A 20,366-nucleotide genomic window follows, 5' to 3' on the forward strand; every position below is an offset into this window, starting at 1 on the left:
TCTTTACCACTAGTACCACCTGCGAAGCCCAGGAGAGCATCTAGAGGCCACTTAATGTAAAAAGCAAACTGCCCAATACAACTCCAAAACACCAAAACAATAGGGCAGCTATTTTAAAATATAGTTCAACAGGCCTCCCAGGTGGCGCTAGTGGTAAAGAACCCACCTGCCAATGCAGGAGACAGAAGAGACCCGGCTTCAATCCCTGGGTGAGGAAGATCCCCTGGTGGAGGGCGTGGCAACCCACTCCAGTATTCTTGCCTGGAGAATCCCATGGACAGAGGAGCCTGGGTGGCTACAGCACACAGGGTCGCAAAGAGTCAGACATGACTGAAGTAATTTAGCACACATACCCACCACTGATCTTCAACTCATTATACTTAATTAGCAAGGAAGGTTCAATTTTGAATATTTAACTCTGACTAATTAGGCATTCAATATTACATATACCTTAGGAAATTTACATTTTTCAAAAGTTATAATAAAGTATTAGCATTTAAAGAAATGAGTTTTTATCTGATTAAGCCTAATGTATTTAAGACACTTTTTCTATTTCTAGATTTTTTTTTCTTTGACTAAGAGTTAAGTAACACTTAAAGAGGAATTTAACATGTATGGAATATATGGAATTGAAACACATGAACTCGCCTGACATACACTAACATGCACATGTTATCCACTAAACATGAAACCTCAAGGGAATTGTCAAGACTAAGCAGAAGGTACACAGAAGGCGCCAGTCCTATGCAGAAGAAACTAACCATACCGACCACTCTCACCCTTCCCTGGCAGCCGCCTAAGACACAAAACGGACCTAAAGGGATTCTACGTGAAGGGCTACGAGAGCACATCGAGAAAAACAAACTTCAAACACAGCAGAATAGGCATAATCCAAGTCTCAGCAAGCACACATGCACCGAATAGAGAGTGCGAATCAGAAAAATGGACCTGGGACTCTGAAACTATGCAGCACAGGTGAGTCCATATTCATTTCGTTAACATCTACAGACACCACCTACAGACAGTTCAGCGGGTTTAAGAAGCAGAGAGACAATTTTGCGTTGGGGGGGAAAGACTTGAAGTACGGCTATGCCAACAGGGCAGCTGAAACACACTGCCCTCTGCCTGGCTTCCAAGGCCCCAGTGATCTGGCCTCACCAACCGCTTGCCAGCATTCCAGGACCCGTGGGCATCTTCATGCCGGTGCTTCTGCCGTCACCCCTCCTGGAGCTCTCCCCTCCATTCCCCACATCCATCCAAAGCTTGCTTCTCCTCCAGGGTCCAGCCTGAGTCTTATCTTCTCCAGGAACTCTTTCCTGGCCACTCCAGGTCCAAGAAGTCTACCTCTTATGAAATCTCCAGCATTTACTATTGACTACACAACTGGGATCCAAATGCCAGTCCTGGAGTTGTTTCCTGGGCCCTGGGTTTTGTCCCCCCACCCCTCCACCCCACCCCCGTCCAATCCAATCATCCTAAGACTCCCTGGGACAAATCCAGGAGCAAAGATAGGTTTTCTGACCCACTGTCACGAGGGACAACGCACCAGAGGAACTGCGGGGCATCTCCCAAACGCCCACAAGCTGGACCATGGACTCCTTTAAAGGCCAAGGCCATTTCTATGCTTGTTCATGAATAAGTAAAGGCGCCATTATAGGATCTGGGAAAGAGATTAGGTAAAATTTAAGTGAAGAGGCTCAAACCAGAGCAAGACTGAATGTAAAGAGATAAATATCAGGTCTGGAATGTGAAGCAGACTCGGGGTCTCATTTCCTAGAAAGCAATAAAGTGAATAGAGCTGCAGTCGGCTGCGTCCAGAAAGCCCTTATCTGAAGCTCCGCGCTCGCCTTGTCAACCGAGGCTGCCTCTCTGCGCCAAAATGACTTAGATCATCCAGGCGACAGGGGGGTGTTTTCTCTCACTGACACAATTTCAAAGAGCAAAGTTTCCGACTGTGATTTTAGAGAACAAAGTTTCTCTGAGAGTACGAAACCAGTTGTCACTCAGAGAAGGGGCTTGTGACACTTTACACTGCAGCGTGTCCTTGAGAGAAACTCCTCTAATTTAAAAGCTGGTTTTACCTGTCTCTGTTTTTCCAGCTGATGTTTACAAGTCCAAGCCAATTTTCACTTTTTCATTTCTTGACAAGCCAGACTCCTTAGAGGTCCAAACCATCACTACATTTGTTCATATCCTATATGAATCTGAGCACAGTCCTGGGCATATAGCAGATATTATATAAAGGCTGTTTTATACCTGGTTGATAGATGATTCATTTTTAAATAACCAAAGACCCAGAAGGTGGGTCACATTTACAAACCTATATAAATATGAGCTTTGCAAACTATCTTCCAGTAGTCTATATATGGGGAGAAAAAAAGGGGTTGAAAGAGGGAGGCATCTTTCTTACCTACAACACCAAAAGCTGAAACAGCTCGAAATAACCCAGAGGAGCCTTTCTGTCCCATCTTTGTCCTGTTTCCTAGATCCAAGCGCCCAAGAAGTTCTCGCACTTCTTGTTGAGTATATACATGCTAGAAATAAGCAAATTAATCTGTAAGGTTGTGTTTGATTTTTAGATTCATTATTTATTTACCTCTGAAAATTAAAAGTTTCCTACAGCTTTACGCCGTTAGCTGTTTCACAGAGAAGTATATAAAAGTGCAGGACTAAGCTACAAATCTAAAAAGCCAACAAAGTTTTTAACATTAGCAGTTAATTAAGGGTGGTTACTGGATCACACATTGCTGTACTTAAAAAAGGTATACCAAAACCTTATCTTCTGGATCAGAGATTCAGAGGTATGAGGAATCCACAGACAAGTTTCAAGAAATCTATAAACTCCTTAAAACTGTATGCAATGTGTATTTTTGTGAGAAGGCCCATAGCTTTTCTTAGATTCTCAAAGAGATCCCCAATCAGCCACTCGTACCCCCAAGTAAAGCCAAGTATCATTACATCATATTAATAAATACTGCCAGATGGTATGTGTGTGGGTGAAGGAGGACCATGATACCCAAGAGTAAGAGAAGTCACAAAATACAACACATCCAAAATTATTATAACATACAAATTAGTTTTCCAAAGAGCTTAGTGAAAATGAGTTCCATACTACAGCTATTGATACCTTTGAAAAACCAGGAATCCACACAGATCCACAAATATTCAGACAGGAACTTCAACACAAAGTGTTAGCTGCTCTCACCTGAGAGTTAAAATTAATGGTTCAATTCCACCTTAGTATATTTCTCTTTTGACTAAAAGCCTCATATCTTTGGGCCACCTGAATTAAGTCCCAACTCTGAATAATATGACATGTGGATAACAGCAGCTTAACATTTTTCTAGCAAGTCATCAGAAGTGACCCTACCAATCACTTTTAGCAGTATAATAACAAGTCTGCAGTAGAGAAGTCCTTTTTGACTTCAAGGAGCTTCATATCAAAGAAGAAAAAGAAGAAATAATCTCTTCGGTGGCTGCAATATAGAGAGTTATATCAGATCCTTAAAATGGTACCCCTTTAAGAAAATATATTCATTATCTTATCCAAAGTGTTTGCTTAGTAAAAAATCAGAATGAAGGGCAAAGTGTAATTCTGGAAAACTTTCCGACTTCCATAATTTTAGAAACCAGATTAGAGATTAAAAATTCTAGCCAACCATGAAAAACTGTCATTTTTAGATGTATGATAAAAAAAAAAGTATACATCGCTAGAAGCTGTAAGGATATTTCATATCCACTAAACGAGGAGTACAAAGGTTTCTGTCTGTATTCAGGTTGTCAAGATACTTACCCTGTCATCAATGATAACCAAATCTTTTGGTTCTGTTCTATCAATTTTCAAAACACGGTATTTTGTTTCTGCATGATTGCTCCCAACTAGGAAGTATCTCTATAAAGAAAAAGAAATGTCATTAGTTTTTTTTAAAACAGCTTGCCTTATACACATTTTGTAATAACTTTGGTTTTTTTCTCATTAAATACATGAACAAAGTCAGGTTACTTTTTAAAAGAAATATTTCTGTTAAGTACAACTGGCAGATTAAAGAAAGGCTGATTCTAAAAGGTCAACTTTAAAATTGAAATATTCATCGTGGTGTCATGATTAGCAGTCTGATATTTAAAATGTACCCAGTAACCAGGTCAGATGAATTTAATTATATTATACAGAGATTAACCTAACTGATTGGAGACTGATGTTTAAACTTTGCCAGGAAACTGCAGCTCTAGTAAAAAGCTCAAAGCTCAACACATAATTAGGAATGCTTAGACAATTATAGCTATTAAAATATTGATATTTTATCAAATAAATCTTTATACATTTTCTGTAGAAGACTAAAAATGACTTTAATACAGCAACTGTAAAAATCAACCGCAAAGTCCCAATAAAAAATTAAAATGAATGTACTTTCCAAAATGGCTTTTTATAGATAAGCTACAGGAAATAATTAATATTCTTTCTTTTCTGAAACACTTCCTTGGAGCATTATACCTGAACACATTAGTCTTCTTAAATGAATACTGAGAATAAAATGAATACTAAATATACAGAAAAATAATCATCCTATAGTCAAAGAAAATGGTTTTCAGAAAACCTAAACCAGATGAATAATTTTTATACTGTGTTTAAGAAAATACATAAAACTCCATTAGGAAAAATATATTTAAAATATTTTGCTTCAAAAAAGTCCTTTAAAGTGACTTTTTCAACACTGCAAAAATTAAGAACACATTGCCACCATCAACTGGCATCTAACCATCTCATCAGTCACATAAGACACAGACAGACAAAGCAATTAAATAACAAATAAGATTCTTTGGATTAATGGCCAAACCGAAGTATAAGTACTGAGAGCAAGAAAGATTAATGTTAGGTACTAAAGGTGCAGAAAACCTCAGAGGACTTAGGACTTAAATTGAGCCTTGAAGGTTGGAAATAGAAGATAGGTATAACAGAAGAGACACATGTGCTCAGGCGTGTCCGACTCTTTGTGACCCCATGGACTGCAGCCCACTAGGCTCCTCTGTCCATGGGGATTCTCCAGGCAAGAATACTAGAGTGGGCTGGCATTTCCTACTCCAGGGAATCTTCTCAAACCAGGGATTGAACTCGCATCTCTTGACTCTTTACGACTGTGCTACCTGGGAAGCCCCATAACAGAATATGAGAACTTGGTTATATCGTTTTAATACTAGAGCTGTAAAAATGGATGAGTTTTTAAATTAAGTATATATCTGTTTACAAAGGTATGATCTAGACTTTCAGATTATAAAGAACAAAACTGCATGTTAAAACATGATAGATTAGGGACTTCCTTGGCTATCCAGTGGTTAAGACTGTGATTCCACTGCAAGGGGCATAGGTTCGATTCCTAGTCAGGGAACTAAGATCCTGCATGCCACACAGAGCGGCCAAAATAAATAAATAAATACAATTATGTTAATTTAAAAAGAAAAACAGATGATGGGTTAGCCCATGCTTAAGGGGAAAACTAACCAAAATACTGAATCCCTCGTCTTCTAGGGAGAAATAGAATCTAGATGAAAGTATCAGTTATCATGAGGAAGAAACAGAGCAATTATAATAAGTTAGTAAACTAAAAGAAGACACCCAGTGACCAGGATGCACTGGACGAGCAGCTGGAAGGGCAGGGACCCAGCGAGAGGGAGGAGGTCCAAGTACTCAGGCTGGGCTCAGTGAGTTCCTCCCCAAGACCCCACCCACCACTGGGAGGAAAGTGGGGTCACCAGCCTAGTAAACTCAGCCACAGAAGAACGGCCTATAAACTACACGTTTGTTAGGAGAAAAGGAAACCGCCTTCTTGAGCACTTGAGGAAAAAGAGGTTCCCGGGAAAGGAAACAGTGAGTGCAAAGACTTGAACAGCAAGAAGCGCGCCGAGTTTGTTAGAGGAACGAGATAAACGGAGAAGATGCTTATGAAACACCCAACACAGTGAAGGGTCCAACACAAAAAAGGAACTCAGTGACGGTTACTTTTCTTTGCTTTACTTTTTAAGATATTAGCAAGTCGGTCATTGTATTTGAGAAAAAGACTTCAAAAAAGAGGAAAAAAGACAGCGCCCAGAGGCAAAAAAGGTATGCACGGGACCAGAATGGAACCAGAGTGGGGAAAATACACCAACCTATGAGTAATCAGCCTCTGTCCTCAGGAGAGGAGAGCATGCAAAGTACCAACCACGAATAGCGCATATTACAGAGGTCTGAACTGGACAGATGACAACACGTGAAGGGCACTTCGCTCACTTGGGGAAGGTCAGAGCAAGCTGAACAGACAGGCTGGTGGTGTCCTGATGCTGAGTTTGGCCTTGGAGGATCTCTAGACAGTACTCAATATTTTGAACCAAGACAGAGCAAATAACATCCCTCCCTCCTGCCCCTGCTGCTGCTAAGTTGCTTCAGTTGTGTCCGACTCTGTGTGACCCCACAGACGGCAGCCCACCAGGCTCCCCCGTCCCTGGGATTCTCCAGGCAAGAACACTGGAGTGGGTTACCATTTCCTTCTCCAATGCGTGAAAGTGAAAAGTGAAAGTGAAGTCGCTCAGTCGTGTCCGACTCTTAGCGACCCCACGGACTGCCTACCAGGCTCCTCCGTCCATGGGATTTTCCAAAGCAAGAGTACTGGAGTGGGGTGCCATTGCCTTCTCCTGCCCCTACCAGAGCACTTTTGCTTATATCTGAAGTCAGCACTTCTTCTGAGCGCCCTGCTACATTTGTCTGGGGCTACTCTATCCCGTTTGCCTATTATAATCAGCTTTGGAGTCTGACTCTTGCGGTGTTTAATTCTAGTCCAGTAGTGCAATCTGGTTCTGCAGGCATTGAGTATATGTTAAACGAAAGAACAATCACTCACCACAGGCTAACCATTTAATCTGCTGGGTAACTTTCTACATTTACACTAAGCCATCTTTCTTGGTTAACTGCACAGAAAGACAGCCCTTCTAAGTCAACCACCTCATGGGATTCTCTGGGCAAGAATGCTGGAGTGGGTTACAATTCCCTTCTCCAGGGGATCTTTCTGACTCAGGGATCAAACCTGCGTCTCTTGTACTGCAAGTGGATTCTTTACCGTCTGAGCTATATATACCTGAATCACTCAGTAGAGGCAAAACTGCTGAGTGGGATTCCTAGAATTTCAACACATCCTAGGAAATCTAAAGATGAACTGCAGTAGGACCATGACTTGGCAGTTTGTAATAAAAAGACTGAATTCCCGGGGTAGGAGTAGACAAATGCACTCTTGGCCTTTGCAGCACACACAGGAGAGCGGATCTGCACCCCTCTTATCCAGACCCTTCCGTGAAGTCGCTCCACGAAGCGGAGGAGCCAAGGCAAAAATCCACAGAACTCAGAAGCAGATCGGAGTGGGAAGAAAGAAACGGGAAGCAGTGCAACTATCCGCATTCTCTATTAAAGTGGTCTAAGAATCCTGAAAATGTTTTGTGCAGAGAAGAGCGACCTCTTGTGGAAACAGTCATGTGGGGGAACCCACGGCACTCAGCAGTGCACAGAATGACGCTCCTGCACTGCCCCCTGGTGGGCGAGTCACAGGCTTTCAGGCCAAATTTTTAAGAGGTAACTTTTCCAGAAAGGCCTTAATTCTATTTGGTTTGATTAACTATACACACACACACACATATATACATATATATCCTTAGGGTTTATTATATTTAACATCATGCTTCAAAATTAACTTCAGCATTTTGGGGCTTAAAAATAGCCCTGAAATATCTTTTCCTTAAATTCTTCTCCACAAATTCGAAATAAATTTTTTATTTCGAAAATTTTTCAAACCTACAGTAAAATAGAATGGTAAAATGAAAACCCACATTCCACTCAGCTAGATTCACGCATGGTTAACTTCGTGCTACATTTTTTTTCTCCCTTTTTCCTTGTAGAGATAAGCCTTTTTTTTCTTTTGAACCATGTGAAAAACAAGTTGCAGGTATCATAATACATCATCCCGAAAGCCCTCAACTTGTATTTTCTAAATACAAGGACATCCTCCCATATAATCATAACAACCATCGATACAACATTACCTATAATCCATCGTTTCCCCAAATGTCCCAATAGTATCCTTTGCGTGCTAAGTCCATTCAGTTGTGTCCAGTTCTTTACGACCCCATGGACTGTAGCCCACCAGGCTCCTCTGTCCATGGGATTCTCCAGGCAAGAATACTGGAGTGGGTTGCCATGCTCTCCTCCAGGGGATCGTCCCGACCCAGGGATTGAACCCACATCTCTTAAGTCTCCTGCACTGGCAGGGTGTTCTTTACGACTAGCGCCATGTGAGAAGCCTGGTATCATTTCTAGCTAGCTTTTAAGTTTAAAAAAAAAAAAAAAATGGAATCCAATCAAGGATTCTATATAGCACTTGTAACCAGGCCTTTATAAAATACCTTTTAATCTAGAAGAGTTGCCCTGCCTTTACTTTCAAAGACTGTCTTTCAGAACATGTTAAGAGAGTCCACAATTTTAACAATTTTCCTGGCTTCCTATTGACATCACTCATCTGCCCATGTACCAGTGAATGCCTCCTGTGTGCCAGGCACTGGACTAGATACCTAAGGGCAACGATACATTGAAGCTATATTTCAGGCACATGCCTTGCTAGTGGATTAGACTGGGGGAAAAGAAGTAATCGATCCGAGTACTTTTGCTTGATGAGTAAATGCTGCGGACAGGGCCCACGAAGGTGGGGTTTGAGGACAAGAGCTTGTGAGTGGTCTTTCTGGGGGCAAGGGGTTGTCTCCACGATGGAGTGGAGGCAAAAATCCATGGCAGAGCTGGGTGACGAGCAAATGGGTAGCCTTCCAGGCAAAGAGAGAGGAGTGGAGGGCTCTGCTTCCCTCCCCACCCCACCCCATCCCCCCAACCAAACCTCACTAAAATCACAGTAAAGTTTTTTATGGTCATTTTCTTAGAAGCCTCAAGGGCAAGAGAAAGAGAAGCAGGCTGCAGAAAAAAGAAAAAAAAAATCATTTGAAACTGAAAAGTATGCCCAAGAAAGCAAGCAGTAGCAAGTCAAGAAGCAATCCAATTTGCGCTATAGAACCCCCAAAGGCATGAAAATTTGTTGCAGCTCTTATCTCTGGAGGGAGAAGTGTAAAACTTCAGAAAACTGAAGATTAAAAAGGAGCTGGCACACGCTTCCACGGAGGAGACAAAGGCTTCAAGCTAAAAATCAAGAATAGCACAACACTAGAAATTCTCGACAGCAAAACTGAAGGTGGAAGACGGGGGCACAATGCCTTCAAATTTTTAAGGGAAAGTTAATTTCAAGCTTTAACTCCACATTAGGCCTATCAATCAAACCTGAGGGCCTAATAAGGGCATTTCCAGATATCGTTGCTGCCGTTCAGCCACTAAGTTGTGTCTGACTCTGCGACCCCACGGACTGTAGCAGGCCAGGCTCCTCTCTCCTCCACTACCTCCTGGGGTTTGCTCAGATTCATGTCCATTGAGTTGGTGATGCTATCTAACCATCTCATCCTCTGCCTCTCTCTTCTCCTTTTGCCTTCAGTCTTTCCCAGCATCAGGGTCTTTTCCAATGAGCTGGCTCATCGCATCAGGTGGCCAAAGTATTGAAGTTTCAACTCCAGCATCAGTCCTTCCAAGGCATATTCAGGTTTCCTTTTTGGATTGATTTCCTTTTTGGTTGATTAGACTGCAATCCTAGGGACTCTCAAGAGTCTTCTCTAGCACCACAATTTGAAAGCATCAATTCTTCAGTGCTCAGTTTTTTTTATGGTCCAACTCTCACATCCTTACGTGACTACTGGAAAAACCATAGCTTTGACTACACATACCTTTATCAGCAAAGTGATATCTCCGCTTCTCAATACACTAAGTTTGCCATAGCTTTCCTTCCAAGGAGCAAGCGTCTTTTATTTTCATGGCTGCAGTCATCGTCAGCAGTGATTTTGGAGCCCAAGAAAATAAAATCCATCACTGCTTCCACTTTTTCCCTTTCTATTTGCCATCAAGGGATGGGACTGGATGCCATATTCTCAGCTGTTTAAATGTTGAGTTTCAAGCCAGGTTTTTCACTCTCCTCTTTCATCTTCATCAAAAGGCTCTTTAGCTCCTCTTCAATTTCGGTGATTAGAGTGGTATCATCTGCATATCTGAGGTTGTTGTGGCAATCTTGATTCCAGCTTGTGATTCATCCAGCCCAGCATTTTACATGATGTACTCTGGATACAGGGTGACAATATATAGCCTTGCCATACTCTTTCCCCTATTTTGAGCCAATCAGTATGTCCGGTTCTAACTGCTGCTTCTTGCCCTGCATGCTGATTTCTCAGGAGGCAGGTAAGGTGGTCTGGTTTTCCCATCTCTTTAAAAATTTTCCACAGCTTGTTGCAGTCCACACAGTCAAAGGCTTTACTATATAGCCTGTGAAGCAGAAGTAGGTGTTTTTCTGGAATTCTCTTGCTTTCTTCACGATCCAGCAAATGATGGCAATTTGATCTCTGGTTCCTCTGCCTCTTTGAAAGCCAGCTTGTACATCTGTTTTCAGTTCATGTACTGCTGAAAATGAGCTTGAAGGAATCTGGGCATAACCTTGCTAGTACGTGAAATGAGCACAACTGTACAGGAATTCTTCGGCATTGCCCTTTCTTGGGATTGGAATGAAAACTGACCTTTCCAGTCCTGTGGCCACTGCTGCATTTTCCAAATTTGCGAGCATATGGAGTGAAGCACCTTAATAGCATCATCTTTTAGGATTTCAGATATGAACAGCTCGGCTGGAATTCCATCACCTCGACTAGGTTTTCTCACAGTAATGCTTCCTGAGGCCCACTTGACATCCTACTCCACGATGTCCAGCCCTAGGTGAGTGACCACACCATCACAGTTTTCCAGGTCATTAACACCTTTCTATGTGTGTGCAGTTCTTCTGTATATTCTTGCCACCTCTTTTTAATCTCTTCTGCTTCTGTTAGGTCCGTACTGTTCCACACATCCACGGATTCAAAGATTCCTGCCGAGGAACCCTTCCTCATGAAACAATTGAAAGAGATGCTCCACCAAGATGAGGGCATAACTCAAGAGAGAAAAAAAAAACATCCAGGATCTGGGAAAGTAAGGAAATCATCACAGGAGAGGTGACGGGATGATGGTTAAGGGAGATCCCAGGATGGCGCCTGAGCTGGAGGCCGTGGGAGCAACCAGTCCAGATCTGAGCCACTGCTTCAAGAAGAAACCAGGAAGAACACCTACGGTGTGAATGTGCTGAGAGGGGACTTACATATCTGGAAAGTTGAGCTGAAACCATTATAAATTAGGAATAATGGGATTTTAGGAAGAGGAAAGGTCATCTCAGGTACCTGCAGTCTGAAGTTCAAATGGTGAAGGTGAAAGAGCAGGCAACCAAAATGCCCAAAAGCAACCAGGAGGAAAAGGGAACGGTGACTGGAGCGTTCGGGACTTTCATAATCGGGCACACGTCAGCCAGACTGCCTGAACGCAGGCACACACGTGGGCGAGAGGAACCGGCTCTGCTGGGGACACGCCTGTGTGTCAGTAGACTCACTGAGGGGCAGAGGGGTTGGCAAGAACTGGGGTGGAGAATCAAGACTCCAAAAGAAGCTGCGTTAAGATGTCCATTAAGACAGAAAGGCTCTGAGCTGACTTTTCCAAATTAAGTATCAAGAAAAAGCTTAAAATCTCACCATGCAGCTTTAACAGCAGTGACTTGGTTTAAAGATGAATGTATTTCTAAAGTACATACATGAACTCCACATGGAATACAGAAGGTAATCCACTTAACAGGAAATGCAGTTATCTACTAACATTATCATCTTCTTTGATAATGACAGGCTAATTAATCACTCAGTTTTCAGCTGAGGGAAGAAAATCAGTGCTCTTGAAAGAGGAGACATTTTAGGTTGTCCTGACAGCTTCGATTAATGTTAAACTGCACTTGAACTTTCAGAATAAAGGTATTATTTTTAAAGATCATCACAAAGGCACTTCTCACAATCTTTAGCAGTCTTGCAGGCCCGCCACCTCACTGATCCCAACAATCCTACAACCAGTAACCCAGCCCAGGAGGAGACAGAGATTCTGACAGTCAGAGGGACGCTGCTGAGTTCTTTCTTCACGGCGTCAGGGCTCTGCTGAAGGGGAAGCATTAAATCCCCTCGAAGCAAGTGGGAACTTTGTCACCTCCATCATCACCATGATTCTCCTTCCAACTTTCCATCAGCTGGTTCCCAGTTCTAATCCCTTTGTGACCCACATCCTGTGATGTCCTCTCCTGTCCTCTAATTTCCAAATCAAGGCTCATTAAATGAGCTGCATTCCTCACAAAGTGGTTCATACATGCTAATTCTCTTTCATGTGATGGGATGGAAAGAAGGGAGAAGCTACCTTAAACCTTTTAGAACAAGGCAGGACTTGAAATAAACCCAAACATGCATACATATACAATAATAATTTTGAGCTAGCAAGAGTAAAAATTATCTTAACAACCGTATACACACAAAACACATATGCAGAGACCAAAATCTACCACAGTTCTGTTCAGCTATCAGTTTTAAAGTTAAACACTACAATGTCCCTTCCTTTGTTATAAAATGGTCCCTTATTGCAATGGTAAGTAAGACCCCAACGGTATTATGGACGAAGCAAGGACCAGACACTGGAAATCACCTAAGGTGAGCTAGTTTCTTCCTGGAAAATAACAGGTTGGTAAGTCTCCAATGGGAAACTCCAAGTTACACTGGGGTATATGAGCATCAGGGTGAGATATAGCCCAAATTCATCTGTAGGCCTGGGTTACAATGAGCTAAAGGAAAAATGAAGGTGCTTAGTGACAAAAAGAACAGGTAAAATTCTGGAGGGAATAGAACCAGACCTAAACCATGTAACCTATAAACCTATTTCCCTTGCTACCCAAACAGTCCTCAAAATCCATCGTTAAACACAAGTAACAACACCAACATAAACGTAACCTCAGGAACAATTCTACCCAGTTGCCATTCTAAAGGAAGGCTCAGGACAGGACCCTATCTTGCCCAGTGTGTCTCTTCAATTAATGCATCTCATAATGCCTTCCTCACGAAAGAATACACTCCCACCACCCAAAACAAGAATTCCCATTACATTCAGACACTTGCAAACAACAGTTTTGGTCAATCACTGCATCAGTCCATATCTAACAAATGAAAGGTAATAAAAAAAAATTTAAAAATTCTACATATGGCCCACTTTCAAGGAGCCAATAACAAGCAGATTTTCTTACAACCATTAAAACAAAACAAAACAAAAAAAACCCGTGTGATAGTGCACAAAATGCCCAAATCACACGGTATAGAAATCCAAACGACCAGGACTCAACTCACCCCAGTCTGACAGGCCATCATCAGTGAGCCTCAGAGAGCACTTGGTGGAGAGGGCCTGGGGAAAGACAGCCTCCTGCGGTGCTGGTGGGATGGAACCGCTAAGTCTCTACACAGAAGAGCATGCAGGGTCTGGAAGCGAAAACGAGAGCTACCTACGACCCTGCATCAAACGCTTAAGAGAATATCAGGGGAGAACCAAAATTCAAAAAGAAACATGCTCTAAAGCTGCTGAGGGCCACAGGTGCAATAGCAAAAACCTGGAAACGAAACAAAGCGTCCATCGAGAATGAGTTCACAAAGAGGAACTGCTGCACGTCCACCATGGGACACATCTCAGCCGCGAAATGGAATGAAATAACACCAGTGGCGGCAACCTGCATGGAACTAGTTCTAAGCAAGATGAGAGAGGTAACTCAGAACAAATGTACAGATATCATATGCTATCACTTATGTGAAACTGTTAGTTGCTCAGTTGTGTCCAATTCTTTGCAGCCCCAGGCAAGAACCCTGGAGTGAGTAGCCATTCCCTTCTCCAGAGGATCCCTTCTAGGGATCCGAGCCAGGGATCGAATCCACTCTATAGGTAGAATATAAAAATTAATATCAAGAAACCAGTTGACTCAAAAGTAACAGACTCACAAGATTAAAAAATAAAATTATATCTAACAAAGGGGAAAGATGCAGGAAAGAGACAAATTAGGAGGCTGAGATTAACAAACAGAAACTATTACTTATGAATACATAATCAATAAGGAAATAGGTATATGACAGGAGCTCTACTAGACTTTGTGGAATAACAGCTATGGGAAAATAATGAGGCTCTCTCTATATACGTATATGTGTAAATGTACAAGTTCTGTACACATACAACACATTTATCATTTGATGTCGCTGTGACTCCAAGCAAAACGACACATTACCAAGAAGTGATGAGACCCAAGCATCAGGGTGTTGCATCTGGCACATTACAGGCTAATTTATACTCTGCACCACAACTTCCACTGAAGCTCTGTTTGCAGAGGAAGTCAAGCTGGGCTGTGCAGAAATGCTGCTGCCTTGTGGCCATCGTCTGCAACAGCAACTTAAAAGAAATGCAACAAGGCAAAACGGTTGTTTGAGGAGGCCTTATAAATAGCTGGAAAAAAAAGAGAAGCAAAAGGGAAAGGAGAAAAGGAAAGATATACTCATCTGAATGCAGAGTGCCAAAGAATAGCAAGATCCAACAAGAAAGCCTTCTTAACTGAACAATGCAATGAAACTGCAGAAAAAATAGAATGGGGAAAACTATAGAGATCTCTTCAAGAAAATTAGAGATATCAAGGGAACATTTCATGCAAAGCTGAGCACAATAAAGGACAGAAACTTTATGGACCTAACAGAAGCAATAGATACTAAGAAGAAGTGGCAGGAATACACAGAAGAACTGTTCAAAAAAAAAAGGGGGTCTTCATGACCTGGATAACCACAATGCTGTGCTCACTCACCTAGAGACAGACATTCTGGAGCATGAGGTCAGTTGTCCCTAGGAATCATACTACAAACAAATCGTGGAGTTGACGGAATTCCAGTTGAGCTATTTCAAAACTAAAAGATGATACTGTTAAAGTGCTGCACTCAATGTGCAAGCAAATCTGGGAAACTCAGCAGTGGTCAAAGGACTGGAAAAGTTCAGTTTTCATTCCAATCCCAAAGAAAGGGAATGCCAAAGAATGTTCAAACTACCACACAATTACACACATTTCACATGCTAGCAAGATAATACTCAAAATCCTTCCATCCAGGATTCAACAACATGTGAACCAAAGACTTCCAGATGTACAAGCTGGATTTAGAAAACTCAGAGGAACAGATTTCAAATTGCCAACATCTCCTGGATCATAGAAAAAGCAGGGGTGCCAGGAAAACATCTACTTCTGCTTCACTGACTAAGCTAAAACCTTTGACTGTGTGGATCACAACAAACTGTGGAAAATTCTTAAAGAGATGGGAATGCCAGACCACGTTACCTAACTCCTAAGAAACCTGTATGCAGGTGAAGAAGCAAGAGTTAGGACGGGAAATGGAACAACAGACTAGTTTCAAATTGAGACAGGAGTAGGTCAAGGCTGTATACTGTCACTCTGCTTATTGAACTTCTACGCACAGTACATCATCTGAAATGTCAGGCTAGATAAAGCACAAGCTGAAATCAAGATTGTCGGGACAAATATCAATAACCTCAGATATGCAGATGACACCACCCTTATGGCAGAAAGCAAAGGGTCACTAAAGATCCTCTTGATGAAGGTGAAAGAGTAGAGTGAAAAAGCTGGCTTAAAACTCAACATTCAGAAAACTAAGATCATGGCATCTGGTCCCATCACTTCATGGCAAGTAGATGGGGCAAAATGGAAACAGTGACAGACTTTATTTTCTTAGGCTCCCAAATTACTGCAGATGGTGACCTGCCATGAAATTTAAAAATTCCTGGTCCTTGGAAGAAAGGCTACAATAAACCTAGACAGCATATCAAAAAGCAGAGATGTCACTTTGCCGACAAAGGTTCTTACAGTCAAAGCTATGGATTTTTTAATCCAGTAATCATGTACAGATGTGAGAGTTGGACTATAAAGAAGGCTGAGCACCAAAGAATTGATGCTTTCCAACTCTGGTGCTGGAAAAGACTCTTGAGAGTCTCTTGGAAAGCAAGGAGATCACACCAGTCAATTCTAAAAAAGAAATCAACCCTGAATAATCTTAGAAGGATTGAATCTGAAGCTCCAATACATGGCCACCTGATGTAAAGAGGCAACTCACTGAAAAAGACTCTGATGCTGGGAACGATTGACAGCATGAGGAAATGGGGCAACAGAGGATGAGGTGGGTTAAACAGCACTATCGACGCAATGGACACGAGTTTGAGAAAATTTTGGGAAACAGTGAAGGACAGTGAAGCCTAATGTGCTCAATCCTTGGGTGCAAAGAGTCGAACATGACTGAGCAACTGAGCTCAGTTCAGTTCAGTCACTCAGTCATGTCTGACACTTTGCGACCCCATTGCCTGCAGCACACCGGGCTTCCCTGTCCATCACCAACTCCCGGAGCTTACTCAAACTCCTGTCCATCCAGTTGGTGATGCCATCCAACCATCTCATCCTCCGGCATCTCCTTCTCCTCCCACCTTCAATCTTTCCCAGCATCAAGGTCTTTTCAATGAGTCAGTTCTTTGCATCAGGTGGCCAAAGTACTAGAATTTCAGCTTCAGCATTAATCCTTTCAAGGAATATTCAGGACTGATTTCCTTTAGGATGGACTTGTTTGATCTCCTTGCTGTCCAAGAGACTCTCAAGAGTCTTCTCCAACACCACAGTTCAAAAGCATCAATTCTTCAGCGCTCAGCTTTCTTTATAGTCCAACTCTCACATCCATACATGACTACTAAAAAAGCCATAGCTTTGACTAGATGGACCTTTGTTGGCAAAGTAATGTCTCTGCTTTCTAATATGCTATCTATGTTGGTCATAACTTTTCTTCCAAGGAGCAACCGTGTTTGAATTTCATGGCTGCAATCACCATCTGCAGTGATTTTTGAGCCCCCTAAAATAAAGTCTGTCACTGTTTCCATTGTTTTCCCATCTATCTGCCATGAAGTGATGGGACTGGATGCCATGATCTTAGTTTTCTGAATGTTGAGTATTAAGCCAACTTCTTCACTCTCCTCTTTCACTTCCATCAAGAGGCTCTTTAGTTCCTCTTCACTTTCTGCCATAAGGGTGGTATCATCTGCATATCTGAGGTTGTTGATATTTCTCCCAGCAATGTTGATTCCAGCTTGCGCTTCATCCAGCCTGGCATTTTGCATGATGTACTCTGCATAGAAGTTAAATAAGCAGGGTGACAATATACATCCTTGACACACTCCTTTCCCAATTTGGAAGCAGTCTGTTGTTCTATGTACAGTTCTAACTGTTGCTTCTTGAGCTGCATACAGATTTCTCATGAGGCAGGTCAGGTGGTCTGGTATTCTCATCTCTTCAAGAATTTTCCACAGTTTGTTCTAATCCACACAGTCAAAGGCTTTGGCATAGTCAATAAAGCAGAAGTAGATGTTTTTCTGGAACTCTCCTGCTTTTTTGATAATCCAACGGATGTTGGCAATTTTATCTCTGGTTTCTTTGCCTTTTAAAACCTGTGGTTAAGGGGACTAATAGTCACAAGGAGAGTTTGGCTGTAAGATACCTATTATAAAAACTTTCTGCAAGTAAGTTTTCTTAAAAAAAAAAAAAAAAAACACTTTACAAATGGCAGAATTTCATCAAGACAATAGCAAAAGGTACATGGACCTTGTTGTAATCATACCGAGTGAAGTAGGTCAGGAAAAAAAAAGAAAAGACAAACACCATTATTGCTAAAATCATAAAACTGATGTCCATGAACCAAGTGAACAAACAGAAAAGACTCACAAAATTAGAAAACAAATTTAGGGTTACCCAAAAGGGGGGAAATGGGGAAAAGTAACAATTAGGGGGTTGATATTAGGAAATCCACAATAATACATATAAAACAGGTGATACACAAGGACCCACTGCAGAGGAAGGGAGGTCTGCACAACACTCTGTAATACCCCGTGTACAAAACCAATACGTGATGAACAGACACATGAAGAACTGGCAAAGATTCTCTACATCTATATTAGACACAATATTTTAAAATAATTTATTCCATCAACAAATAAAAACTATATTATAAAAAAATAAACAAGACAAAAGCTTATGGGTGTCGTACTGGCACACTGCACAAAAATTTACAACCCAGGAACTTCCATTAAGACTCTGCTTTCTGTAGTAACTGCCACTGGCATGCAGAAACACTGCCGCCATGTGGCCATTTTCAGAAACAGCAACTTTAAAACCAGTGCTCATGGGCACACAATATTCACAAGAGCAGCCAGGCTATGACATCTGCTATCACTAAATGGCCCAAAGAAGGTAATCAAAACAAATTCAACACATGGCCCACTTTCAAAGAGCCAGTTTCAACAGTCACTTTTATTACCACCATTAAAAAAAAATCAAAAGAGCACATGAAATTGTGCACAAAAATGACTAGTTCTTAGAGACATGCAAAGTAAAACTACAACTGAGGGGTCACCTCACCAAAGTCTGAACGGCCATCATCAGTTCAGTTCAGTTGCTCAGTCACGTCCGACTCTTTGCGACCCCATGAATCGCAGCACGCCAGGCCTCCCTGTCCATCACCAACGCCCAGAGTTCACTCAGACTCACATCCATCGACTCGGTGATGCCATCCAGCCATCTCATCCTCTGTCGTCCCCTTCTCCTCCTGCCCCCAATCCCTCCCAGCATCACAGTCTTTTCCAATGAGTCAACTCTTCATATGAGGTGGCCAAAGTACTGCAGTTTCAGCTTTAGCATCATTCCTTCCAAAGAAATCCCAGGGCTGATCTCCTTCAGAATGGACTGGTTGGATCTCCTTGCAGTCCAAGGGACTCTCAAGAGTCTTCTCCAACACCACAGTTCAAAAGCATCAATCAAGGAGTCCTCAAAGAATCCACAGTGGAGAGGGCCTGGAGAAAATGACACCCTCCTAGGGTGCAGGTGGGATGAAACTGTTAACAGCACCTAGACAGAACAGTACCCAGCTGTCTTTCAGAAAAAAACTAAAGCTACCAATGATCCAATATTCCCTGGCTTAAGAGAATAACCCAAAAGAACCAAAATTCGAAAAGAAACATGCACCCAAAGCTGCAGTGGGGCACAGGTACAATAGCAAAGACTGGAAACAAAGTGTCCATCGAGGAGAAATGCATAAAGAGGAACTGCCACAGGTCCGGAACTGCTACAGGTCCTCCGTGGAACATACCTCAGAGTGAAACAACACCAAAGGCAGCAACCTCCATGGACCTATTGATACTTCTAACTATGCTGAGAAAGGTAACTCAGCATAAAAAGACACATATCATATGATAAGACCTATAGGTGGAATCTAAAAACTAATACCAAGAAACCGACCAAACAGACTCAACAGGAGTCGATAATAAAATTATTGTTAACAAATAGGAAAGATGCATACTCCTCTGTCCATGGGATTTTCCAGGGAAGAGTACTGGAGTGGGTTGCCATTTCCTTCTTTAGAGGATCTCCCCACCCCAGGGATCGAACCCAGGTCTCCCGCATTGTAAGCGGGACACTTTTCCGTCTGAGCCACCAGGGAAGTCCTACACTCTGGCACAGTCTACTCTAATGTAAAACACCTAACCAGGACTTCCCCTGAAGCTCTGTCTGCCAGAGTAAGCAAAGCCTGGCGGTGAAGAAGTGCTGCCACCTTGTGTCTGCTTTCTGCATCAGCAACTTGAAAACTACGGCTTCCGGGACTTGTATTCACCAGAACGGCTGGCCTATAAAGATACTTATCCTGAAAAATTTCCAGAGGTAAGTATTCCAAAAGAAATCTTTAAAAAAAAGGATAAGTTTTTCATCAAGCAATAAGAAAAGGCAGATACTACTGACACTATTTTTTAAAAAGCACATGAAGTGATGCACAAAATCACTAATTATTAGAGACATGCAAACCAAGATTCCAAAGCAGGATCACCTTGCAGCAGTCAGAACGGCCATCATCAAAATGTCTACAAACAAGAAATGCTAGAATGCGGGTGGAGAAAGGGGGACCATTTTATATGCCAGTGGTATTTAAATGGTTACAGTCACAACAGACAACAGTATGAAAGTGTCCTTAAAAGGTAAAAACAGAGCTACCATACATTTCAGAAGTCACACTCCTAAGAGCATATTCAAAGGCCATCAGAATTCTAAAAGAATCTTGCACCCAAAGTGCACCTTAGCACCATTTTCAATAGACAAGATTTTGGAAACAAGCAAAATGTCCAAGGATAGATGAGTGCATACAGAAGAAGTGGTACATGCCCCAGATGGCATATTACTCAGTGATGAAAAGATGAGAAAATGCCAACTGCAGACACATACACAGAC

At 42.0% G+C, this 20,366-nt stretch overlaps 1 protein-coding gene across 1 annotated transcript in view; it reads right to left on the minus strand.

Moving 5' to 3' along the window:
* Positions 1 to 20,366, minus strand: part of FIG4 (FIG4 phosphoinositide 5-phosphatase) — a 183,768-nt gene that overhangs the window by 131,697 nt on the left and 31,705 nt on the right. The window contains exons 2-3 of the mRNA XM_052645719.1: positions 3,794 to 3,892; positions 2,411 to 2,534 (exon numbers count right to left, since the gene is read on the minus strand). Coding sequence (XP_052501679.1) covers positions 2,411 to 2,534; positions 3,794 to 3,892 — 223 coding nt within the window. The remainder of the gene's footprint in view (positions 1 to 2,410; positions 2,535 to 3,793; positions 3,893 to 20,366) is intronic.

Source organism: Budorcas taxicolor, chromosome 9, assembly GCF_023091745.1.
Source record: "Budorcas taxicolor isolate Tak-1 chromosome 9, Takin1.1, whole genome shotgun sequence".
Lineage (NCBI taxonomy): Eukaryota > Metazoa > Chordata > Mammalia > Artiodactyla > Bovidae > Budorcas > Budorcas taxicolor.